The 12267-nt window shown below is 37.9% G+C and overlaps 1 protein-coding gene and 1 long non-coding RNA gene across 2 annotated transcripts in view; one reads left to right on the forward strand and one right to left on the reverse strand.

Moving 5' to 3' along the window:
• prdm2.S (PR domain containing 2, with ZNF domain S homeolog) overlaps positions 1 to 12267 on the reverse strand; it is a gene marked incomplete at its 5' end in the record, with an annotated part of 65002 nt that overhangs the window by 24829 nt on the left and 27906 nt on the right. The window contains 1 exon segment of the mRNA NM_001094549.1: positions 3338 to 3490. Within this exon segment, the coding sequence (NP_001088018.1) occupies positions 3338 to 3490 (153 nt within the window).
• LOC108697666 overlaps positions 1 to 12267 on the forward strand; it is a 28278-nt gene that overhangs the window by 5980 nt on the left and 10031 nt on the right. Inside the window, exons 2-3 of the long non-coding RNA XR_001932467.2 lie at positions 2415 to 2520; positions 6444 to 6527. This is a non-coding gene — a long non-coding RNA (uncharacterized LOC108697666). The remainder of the gene's footprint in view (positions 1 to 2414; positions 2521 to 6443; positions 6528 to 12267) is intronic.

The raw sequence follows: 12267 nt of genomic DNA on the forward strand, positions 1-12267 counted from the left end.
TCGTGAGTTTCGCCACATGTGCAGTTGTCGTGAAACAGAGAATTGTTCCAACTGCGCATGCGCCGCTACGTCATTCTGATTATTACCGAAGAGAAGAAGATGGCTACTGCGAACTCCACTGGACAGAATCTGCACGGAGGGGTAAAGAGTTAGGGGCATTTGCCTGGGGTAGCAGCTAGGCTGGGGGGAGGAGGGGTCTATGTAGGGTAGGGGGGTAGGGGTTTTTAAGTCTTTGGGTTGAATTCGCCTTTAAGGTGGCCATACATGGACAGATTACAGCTGCTGATATCAGTCCTTTAGACCGATTCTGCCACGTGTGTGGGGCTTCAGATGGGTCTTCCCGACTGATATCAGGCCAAAAATCGATCAGGCAGGTTTGATTTTTCCTGCGATCGAGGACCGCATCAGCTAGATGATGCGGTCTTACGACCCGTCGGTGCCCATTTCCTTAGATGTATTCCTACTGTTTGGCCCTAGGGCAGAACAATCAGATTAACCATAGATCGCCCTGCCTTTGGTGGGCATATCGGGTTAAGATCTGCTCGTTTGACAATCTCACCAAACAAGCGGATCTTATCGTGTATGGCCACCTTCAAAAAAAACTTTCACATTTTATAAATACAAATTTGTATGAATCCATTAATTGAAAAGTTTAATTTGTGGAGTTGTTAAAAATTAGAGCAAAATAACTTGCGTTTCTACATCTGCCATTATCATATGGTTTTAACTAGAGAGGTACCAAATCCACTATTTTGGGATTTGGCCATATCCTGAATCTATCATGATCCTTTTCTGAATACTGAACCTCCTGAACTGACTCTGAACCCTAAATTGCAATTTCCTTGTTCATGTGACAAAAAGTCTTATGATTTTAAGGATTCAGATTCTGTTTGGCCAGGCACTTGGATTCGGCCAAATCCAAATATTGTTTTAAAAAGGCCGAATCCTGGATTCGGTGCATCCCGACTTTTACACAAACAATTGCTGACAACAATTTGTACAAAGTCCTGAAGCCGCTCTACAGAGAAACTGGTCTCAAAACAGATATATAAAGAAAAAATATTCTGTAAAATCCAAAAAAAACTACATTAATTATAAACTGTAATATGAGAAAAATAAATATCTTATAATCCATATTTAGAAAGTTCTCTTGTTCATTTTGAAAATCTATGAAAGAAAAATGCATATACAGTATTTGACAAAGAAACTACTATTTAGTTTTTATTAACGTCATATCTAACGTTAATATCTTAATATATTAATTAACGTCATAGTCTTAATTAATGTCATATCTAACTTTAAGACAGATAAAGCAGCAGAATCAGGGAAAGAAAAATGGCAGAGCTGCCGTAAATATTACATTAATGTGTGGTCGGGTAACTTGAATATCAATACATATTTAGTAGTGGCTTGTCTGATTATGTTGATCTTCCAGCCTTCCTTTGTATGCACTTTGAGTTTTTCCACCACAGGTACAAGATATGGGATTATTCTACATTTTTAGACTGCTACAAACCATAATACACACCAACATTTTCCAAAGTAAACTAATGAGAAAAAAGCTGCAATTTAAAATTTTAGGGGAAAAAATGTATTGTAAAAAAATATTTGACCTTGGGTCCTAATGAAGTAGTTCCCAAACTTTTGTACTTCCCTACCAGGGGAAGTGTAAAGACTAGTTCAGGTTTTACAGAAACTACTGCCACATTTTATTCTACACATAACCTTGTAATGACCTAAGGGGCGGTTCCAAGCGAAATTTATGACCACACAGGTTGAGCATATAAACGCTGGAGACCTTTTGTTTCAATGTTACAATTCCTCTCTTTCTTTCCCTTATTGTATCCTAGTTTAGAAATATTGTTTAACATTCATTAGCCTGTCTTTTCTGTCAACTGTTTCTCCTTATTATCCCCAGTCACTCTTCAGTCAAGGAGAAGTAGCTCAGTAGCTGTTTTAGGGCTTTTACCAATCAGTTTTTGGTCGCCGATACACATAATGATCCACTTCAGCAGTGTTGGACTGGGATGCCAGGGGTCCACAAGAAAATCTCAGACAGTGGGCACACTTTCCATTATTTCCCCTATTATTCCTCCTCCCCTCACTCAACCTCTTTATTGCCCTAGTCTTTTATATCTACTAACTATATTCTCCCAGTATTATGCTTTTTTCCAATAAAAAAAATAGGGAATGACCATGAAATAGGCTAAATGGTTAGAAGCAAGAGGTCACATCAACACCTCACCCACAAGAACCCTTAGGAACAAAAGGCAAAGTGTAGCAGTTGGTCCCTACTTCACATTTATTAGAAAGAGAAATCGATGTGTGCATGCCTGAAAACGTTGATTGCTTGTTATAAGCTGAACCATCAAAAAATTGGTATTATCTGTGACTGCATCATTTTCTTCTTGTAGCTCTTCTTCTGTGTAGCACACATCTCCATTAACTGGAGAGAAAATTCTTGTAAGATCAGCGCGATGTGAGAGAATTGGCATTAGAAGTACCGGTAAACACAATAAGGTAAGAATAGCAAGCAGCAACAATGTAGATGCTAGGGATATATTAGGAGCATGAGATGAACAAATAAATATTTTAAGAAAATGCATTTAATGGCATGAAAAATATAGTAACTAATAATAACTTCCATTATTATTTATCCCCTCTCCCTGCTACTAACTCATGTACCAGTTACTCCTATACAGATCATTCTGATTGATTAATAATACTGTTCTAGTTAAAAAATAAGCTTTTCTAACCACTGTTCTTAGTCCATGTTTAGCTTGAAGACCATCAATAAGTATTTGACCCCTCCATGTGTCTCTTCAACCTTTTATTCTATTAAATGTATATTATTTAATACATGTGCTTTACTGCAATCTGATGATTCTCCAAAATATTATATCTGTCACATTTTTTTGCTGCGATTTTCTTGAATCACTGCAAAAATACCTCCAATTTTGTTAATCATCTTTATATTAATTGTAACAGCTGCCTTTAATGAAACTCTGCTCAGGGCCACAGACAAGAAATGGAACAATTTAAAACAGTTGCAGAGTCATAACACCCGCCTCCCCCCCCAAACTGAAAAACAACTGAACTGAAGAGTGTTGGAAGGTGAACAACCACTTTAAAGATGGATTTGGGGCGAGTAAATTACCATGCCTTACAGAGCCAAGGAAGTGGGGGAATTGAGTATAACAGACTATTGCTGTTATGTTTTAACAAAGACAAAATAACTCAGTTTCTTCCATTCCATTGGCATACATGTCCATCTCTTAAGTAACTCCACAGATATACTAAATATTAATATAAATTAATGTAACAGAAATAATGGTACCTTTAGAGTCTTGTAGTATATAGCTCTATTGATTTCTAGAGAGCACAAATTCTGCTCCTTTGCAGAGCGAGCCCAGTTCACATATCGCAACCAGTTGCCCTTCTGAGGATCAGTAGCATCGACACACATCCATCCAAGGTTTGGGTAGTATACCTAAAAGACGAACAGATAGAAGCTAGCATTAATCTAAACTTATCCACCAGAAGAAAAAGAGTTGTAGGGCTTTTTTTCAGTTGCAGCTAGTTTACAATGTATGTAATTAAAATTCTTACTCATACAATCATTGTTTTCTGGAAAAAACAAACCCACGTTCAAACTAAGTTTTAACTGTTAATAATTTGCAAATCTAATGAAGAGTATAAAAATTTAATTTTCAAACCATAAAAAGATTTTAAATAAATAAATAAATAAAAAAAAAAAAAAAAGATTTGTGAAAAGCCTAGAAAACTAAATATTTTTAGTTAATTACACATTCTGACAATTTCAGATCAGGTAAATATGTCTCTCTACTACAAACTACCAAACTTAAATATGTCAGATTTATCAGTTTTTACATTATCTACAAAAATAACTCACAGCTTGCAGATTATAGCACCTTCTTACTGTCCTTAAGTATATTTATAGATAGATAAATTGATATATATGAAAGAAAGAAATCTTTTGAACAATGTAATAATACCCAACATGCATAGGATTATGCAAATATATGGAATGGAGCTTTTCAAAAATATAAATGTTAGATACAAATTTTCATGCTATACTTTTCAGTCCCCCGCAAACCAGACTATGCTGCGCTTTTTTTTTTTTTTTTTTAAACGTATACCAAAAACCACTAGCAGTGGGGTAACCTGCAGATATGACATATATTTGCAAAAGATTCAAGATGCTGGATAATTAATATATACCGTTTTATACCCCACCAGTAAAAAACATGTTTTCAACCACACAATCTTGGGGTATCATTGAAAAAACTATATTATAAATATGAATTCCAGAAGACTTCTAAACAGTGTGATATCAAGCATGCTAGGATTACCCAATTATTTGACCATAGAGGAAAAAAAATATTTGTATATGAACATTTCAGTCCATGCAATTTGCATGTATTAACTGCCCCTAAACAGTAAATTAGGGGATTCAGTCATGGTTTACTTTTTATTACTAATATTGGTGTGGAAGCAGCCATCTAAGTGCATTAAGCCTGTTTCCCCTGCCCGCTATTTTTAATACATTCAATAAAGATGGATTTGTTTTATATCACTTTGGTTCGCACGTGTTGATGTTAATCGGTGGTGTCCGCAACCCCTATTCCCTGGATCTAAGTGCATTGTGCCTGATTCTGAGCTTTGAGAATGATCCAGCACTACAGAAAAGGACTTCTCTGAGGCAGCTATTGTTTCTCCCCTTTTCATCATACATCAATACGACCCAAGTTGTGCAATAGCAAAGCAGGGTTGCTCCTGCTTCGGCATACCTCCCAACTATCCAGTTTTCTGCACAACAATCCTGATTTTGACAGCTCAGCCCGCAGTCCAGGATTTTTATTAAAAAGTCCAGAATTTGTATTTGATCTCCTGCACTGACACAGCAAAGCTGTTCTAACATATAAAACACAGCCCTAAAACTCGCAGAAAAGTGTTCAAACTTCATAACCTATGGCAAGAAAAGAAAGGAGGAACCGGCACGCAGGAGCATAAGCAAACGGGGTTAACCCCTTACGTGTTTATTAACGTCAAATGATGCACAACGTTTCGGGGGCACGCCCCTTCGTCAGGTGATGTTGCAGACTGTCTATACAACACTTAAATAGCCTGCTAGGCCCTGCCACCGAAACGTTGTGCATCATTTGACGTTAATAAACATGTAAGGGGTTAACCCCGTTTGCTTATGCCGGTTCCTCCTTTCGTTTCTTTCCATTGGATTTCGGGGGGTGCGGTCTCCCTAGAGCACTGTGCACCAGGTAATCTAACAGAGGAGGGCTAATGAGTGCGTTCACACTGTCTCTACAAACTTCATAACCTGCCAATTTTTGTAAGATAGACGTGGTAATTAGGAGGTGTGGCCATAAAATGGGGCACAGCCATAACTCTACGTCATGCTACGCACACCAGATCTTTTTGTCCCTCTTTACATTTTTCAAATGTTGGGTGGTATGCTTGGCTGTTAAGCTGGCCATAGACGCAACGATCCGATCATACGAATCGTGGATTTGTACGATTTTCGGACTGTGTGTGGAGAGTCCCGACATTTTTCGTCCGGCGGAGATCGGTCGTTTGGTCGACTGGACAGGTTAGAAAATTTCTGTCGGCTGCCGATAATATCTCTGCGTGTATTGCCGATCGTACGATTTTCAGTGGGAGACTGTCACTAGCTTTGTCAGACATAACTATAGTACGATTGCTGTCAGAGGTAGTACATTGGCTGATCTGTTCTTTTACTACTTTATTTGATTGGAATGGTAAGACTTTGATCTTTATGGTTACTGGAGGGTCGGGAGACGGGAAAGTCCGATCGTATGTTGATTCGTACGATCGAACCTTTGCATCTATGGCCAGCTTTAAGGTGGCCATAGACACACACATCCGATCGTACGAAATCGAGGATTCGTACGATTTTCGGATTGTGTGTGGCGTGTGCCGACATCTTTCGCCCGGCGGAGATCGGTCGTTTCGTCGATCGGTCAGGTTTAATTTTGACCTGACTGATCCCGCCGGAGCCCATGGCACATCATAATCTGATTGTTCGGCCGTACGGCCGAACAATCAGATTACCCCCGATATAGCCATGCCTGTTAATGGCATATCGGGGTAAGATCCGCTTGTTTGGCAACATCACCAAACGAGCGGATCTTTGCACCTATGGCCACCTTTAGTCTCATGTCCACCACTTGGGCAATGCAAACTATTTCTGACTTAATTTTGATCTCTAGAATGCTCAACTCTTCTCCAGCATTCAGGTAACCTGTTTCTTGGAAGTGTAAGTGGGTCTTGGGGTCTCATAAATCATTGCCTCTGATGATATCAATGGGTGACTGTCACTACTTTTGAACGATTGCTATCACAACTAGAGCATCATCGGATTTGTTTGTTTACTACTTTATGGTTAGTTGCAGGTTGGAAGACTGCAACATACAATTGTTTATCAGACATGAGGAAAAAATCTGCACGTCTATGACCAACTTAAGTGCAAGGTAAGCATGAAACGCGTTAGGCTTTTAAATTAATGTATTTTAACTTGATATAATAAATTTACTTATAGTTGCACAAGTATCTTTTTTTTTTATAATCCACAGATATGACATATATTTGGAATATAGATATTCTGGAGAATTCAAAATGGGTAAATATGATTTTCTAGATCAGCCTGGAATGTGTCACTTATTTTGGTGACATACAAAACACTATGATATAATAGGAATAGTAAGATATATTAAAAACACACCGGTTAATTCAAACTACAGAGATTACATTTTATTTCTAAATTTCTAGTTACTTGAAAAGTGCAAAAGTACAAATCAATCAAATCAGTGCTCAAAAATACTTAAATAATCAGACTCTCAAAAATAAATAAAATAAAAAATAAAATGAGTCAAAATGTGTGTGACCATACACATAAATATCTGTCATTTGGAGAGTTCAGCAAACAAGCAGATCCTTGCTTATAGGGGTTGTTCACCTTCAAACAACTAGTTGGTTTCAGATAGATCACCAGAAATAACAACTTTTTTCCAATGATGTTCTATTTTCTATGTGTGATGGTTTTTCTAATATTGAAGTGTAAAGTGTCATTTCTCTCCTTCTGAAGCAGCTCTGGGAGGGGGTCGCCGATCCTGTAAATTGCTCTAAATGGATACATTTAGTGGATACATTTCTTATCTTTGTCCCTGCTGAGAAGAATCTCTGGGTTTCATTACAGACAGCTGTTAGAATTGATACAATAGTTGCTAATACTCCAGAGATGCTGCTGAGAAATGTATCAACTCAATGTTGCAAAATAGTAACAGTTTAGAGACTGCGCCTCAATTACTGAGCTGCCAGACTCAAACACCAGATGCACGAACATTCACCTTTAAACTTAGATTTTGGAAAAAATTTAAAAAATAAATAATGGAAAGTGATTGAAAAAAGTCTTTATTTCTGGGGAACAATCTAAAAACAACTGAATTGAAAAAATTGTGCTGCACCAGCAGAATTTTGCACTGAAATTTCTCAAAAGAGCAAACAGATTTTTTTATATTCAATTTTGAAATCTGACATGGGGCTAGACATATTGTCAATTGTGACTTGTGCTCTGATAAACTTCAATCACTCTTTACTGCTGTACTGCAAGTTGGAGTGATATCACCCCCTCCCTTTTTCCCCCAGTAGCCAAACAAAAGAACAATGCGAAGGTAACCAGATAGCAGCTCCCTAACACAAGATAACAGCTGCCTGGTAGATCTAAGAACAACACTCAATAGTAAAAACCCATGTCCCACTGAGACACATTCAGTTACATTGAGAAGGAAAAACAGCAGCCTGCCAGAAAGCATTTTCCCCATAGTGATTCTCAACAAAAGTAGACTGCCACCACTGATGGGAAGAGAGAGAGAAATATGAGTGTTGTATGAATAGAACCCTTCTGTTACAGGACAATCATGAACAAAACCATAACAGGTAACAAAACAGGTTCAGTCTTCAAAAGACAAAATAGCACTCAGAACTTTCAACCAGGCAAGTAAATAACCAAATCCATGTACAAACTCAATGCAGTCATAACATACAAACAAAAACACAAAAGGCTGGTCCTATTTCACCTACACCTGCTGTGAGCCAGAATAATATATCGCACATAAACAGAAAGAGGCAAATACCCATCGAACAGAGTTAGCAAACCAGGGAACTGAAGCAAGATAAATGTTTATTCTTTACTGCTGATGTCACCAGAAGCAACTAAAAAATCTGTGGAGGGGGGGCAAATCTGTGTCTTATTGGTCATTCTCCCATCCTAGCCAGATTTTTAGTTGTCGGGGTACTACTACTGCCACGCAGGTATGGTATTAAACTGTGTGACCTTGAATTTCCTCTTGGTTGTAGTAATGAATGCTAGGCAGGTTACTGTAAAAAGCAAACTGATGCATTGTCATTAGGGAAGCCCCTAAAATATAACTGCTGATATCCTGGTTAAGGTGAAGCCTATTGCAGCAAGCCAATCTTATCATTAACAAAATTCCTCCATGAAGTAACACATAGCAAGTACATAGCAAGTACATGTACTTTCATTATTCTACATGCAGTGTGTAATCATGCTGTATCATACTATATTGATTCATTTTGCCCCACTGATACCCCTAGTAACAAATTAGTGGCACAATGGCAAACACTGCCTGCAGCTTTCTGCAGTTGAAATTCAGGTATCTATATTTTTGAGACTTTCTTGTGGCACCACAAGAAAGTCTCCTGTCTGGCCCTGGCATAGTTTTCTTCCTAATGGGAAGCATTATAAGAAAACCACAACACGCATAATAGAACTTTAAATAGGCTCACCTCCACCAAAGAGAACACCCACTGCACACCACTTCACCAAAAAGTATCATGGAAAAATACACAAAGTGAATAGAGACACCTAGTGGAAACAAAGACAAACAACAAACGGATGTTAAGATAACATTAAAAGCAGACTAGTATAAAGCCATAAACACACACACACGCTGTAACACAGAGAGGTCCTTAGGAAGCACTGTATTCAGTGTTTGAAAACCATAGGTACTCGCTGCACAAGCATATGTCACCTATGTCTAACCAGATTTGGGACAGTATTAAAGACATATTGGATATGTGAAACCCCACCTCATTGTTTAGGCAATAATGCACACTGTATGGTGCTGGTTTTACTTTTGGCTATAAATTTATTTTGTCTTCAAAAATAGCACCTTTAATTGAGCTCCCCATAGATATTCTCGGGTTTCAAATGAGGGGTGGACATGTCCCAACGGTCACTGCCAGAAGCACAATAAAAGGGAGACAGACAATCACAGTCTTGAAGTCACACAAGCAAAGACAGACTTCAGTTCTCTTTCAGGTCAGCCTAGCTGCTGATTGGTTCCAAGCCTACAGCGCAGTGTGCTAAGTGCGCCGGCTCCCCTGCATAGTCTGTGAAAGGAGGCAGCGAAAGTGGCACAGAGGGGAGGGGCTAGAAGGAGTTTTGTTGAAGTTTTCGACAAAGTAACCAGAAACGCAACTTTTTTAAATCACATTCTATATCTAAAAGATTTTAATGCACTGGCATGTTCTTGCTTTTACTGCAGGACTTTAAAGGGATACTGTCATGGGAATAAAAGTTCTTTTTCAAAATGAATCAGTTAATAGTGCTGCTCCAGCAGAATTCTGCACTCAAAAGAATCCATTTCTCAAAAGAGCAAACAGATTTTTTTATATTCAATTTTGAAATCTGACATGGGTCTAGACATTTTGTAAATTTCCCAGCTGCCCCTGGTCATGTGACTTGTGCCTGCACTTTAGGAGAGAAATGCTTTCTGGCAGGCTGCTGTTTTTCCTTCTCAATGTAACTGAATGTGTCTCAGTGGGACATGGGTTTTTACTATTGAGTGTTGTTCTTAGATCTACCAGGCAGCTGTTATCTTGTGTTAGGGTGCTGCCATCTGGTTACCTTCCCATTGTTCTTTTGTTTGGCTGCTGGGGGGGTGATATCACTCCAACTTGCAGTACAGCAGTAAAGAGTGATTGAAGTTTATCAAAGCACAAGTCACATGACTTGGGGCAGATGGGAAATTGACAATATGTCTAGCCCCATGTCAGATTTCAAAATTGAATATAAAAAAATCTATTTGCTCTTTTGAGAAATGGATTTCAGTGCAGAATTCTGCTGGAGCAGCACTATTAACTGATTCATTTTGAAAAAAATGGTTTTTCCCCATGACAGTATCCCTTTAATGCCTATAAACCAGAAAATAGACAGATAAATGTTTATAATCCAGACAGTGCTATGCCAACCAAAAGGCAAACTTTCTACTTTTTGTAAGCATACTGATTTCTATGAACTTCCAGAATGTATCTGTTTTTGCTAAAACTCACTGCAACGAGGAAACTATTTTCAAGAAATCACTGCACACATTATTCACTGAGATACTAAGGAGGTTATTTATCAATGTTTTAAATAAAAAAAGTCTGACCAAACTAGAATACACGATTTACCCTTATTTATCATTTAAAAAAAAAAAATACTTTTTTTGAACTGTTGCACAAAAAACCACAACTTTTTGTCAAGTGAAAATCTGAATTTTTTTTGGATTTGCTGCTCGAAGTGCCCGAATTTTACATGAATTCTGAGGAAAAGCCTAAAATGTTCAGATTATCGTACGAAATCCAGCGCGGACCACAATATCTTCAAATTGCAAAAAGGACCTCTGCCATTGACTTCTACAGGACCTCAACAGGTTGAGGATGGAGTATTTTTTGGATTCTGACTTTTTACATCCACTAAAAATTCTGATTTTACAGTAAAAAAATTTTTTTTTGAGTTTTTAGCATTCAGACTTAATAAATAACCCCCTTAATGTAATAACTGTAACAAGAAGGGTGGTATCAGGGTTCATTTTCATTTCGTGTTTCTTATAGTTTTTGAATGCTTCGCCTTTTTCTTTTGACTCTTTCCAGCTTTCAAATGTTGGGTCACTGACCCCATATAAAAAACAAATGCTCTGTAAAGCTACAAATATATTGTTATTGCTACTTATTATTCCTTATCTTTCTATTCAGGTCTCTCCTATTCATATTCCAGTGTATTCTTCATATTGATGCATGGTTGCTAGGGTAATTTGGACCCTAGCAACTAGATATCTAAATGGCAAACGGGAGAGCTGCTGAATAAAAAGCTAAATAACTCAAAAACGGCAAATATTAAAAAATGAAACCCAATTGCAAATAGTCTCAGAATATCCCTCTCTACATCATTCTAAACATTAAAGGTGAACAATCCCTTTAACTTGTGTATTCTTAGCACTAAAACATAGAAAAAAATCCACTGCAGTGAGTGGGGGGTTTCCACATGAGATAAAGTATTCTCGCTTTTGATCCCTAAAAGAGGCATTGCTGTTCGGGATAAATAATGCCCTATGGGGTCATACTGCCTGACATTTACCTCCTGCATGTGACCTGTATTTCACTATAGCACCATACTTACTCACAGGCCTGTGAGAGTACTGACCTCAGTATAAGCCTTCCTGCAGCTCATATTGACTTGTATACAAAATGTCTGAATGGGGCCTTTCTGCTATAGTTTTTTCTGCTCAAAAATGTAATGTTTTGGGTCTGGAAGCACCAGTATAAGCGCATTAAAGGAGAAGGAAAGGCTAAAATTAAGTAAGCTTTATCAGAAAGGTCTATATAAATACACCAGTAAACCCTCAAAGTAATGCTGCTCCAAGTCCTCTGTCAAAAGAAACACCATGTCTTTCCTTCTATTGTGTATACATGGGCTTCTGTATCAGACTGTAAAATTGCACAGAATTTGGGGGTTTCATCATCTACACTCAGTATGGAATATCATTAAACGATTCAGAGAATTCTGAGAAATGTCTGTACAAAAGGGACAAAGGTCAATAGCCAGTATTAAATGGCTGTGATCTTTGGGCCCTCAGATGGCACTGCATTAAAAACAGACATGATTCTACAGTGGAAATCAAAACATTATCTTTGTCATTTTATTCACAAATGCAAGTTAAATCTCTTCCAAGCAAAGAAGAAACCAATTATAAACATGATCCAGAAACACTGCTGCCTTTTCTCGGCCCAAACTGATTTAAAGTGGACAGAGGTGAAATGGAAAACTTTCCTATGGCATGATAAATCAAATATCTAAAATTATGAATAGATGAGAAGGAAAGATTGTCCACCCAGCACCCAGCACCCAGCCGTGGAGTAAAAGAGGTT

The sequence above is a fragment of the Xenopus laevis genome, chromosome 7S (genome assembly GCF_017654675.1).
Source record: "Xenopus laevis strain J_2021 chromosome 7S, Xenopus_laevis_v10.1, whole genome shotgun sequence".
Classification (NCBI taxonomy): Eukaryota; Metazoa; Chordata; class Amphibia; order Anura; family Pipidae; genus Xenopus; species Xenopus laevis.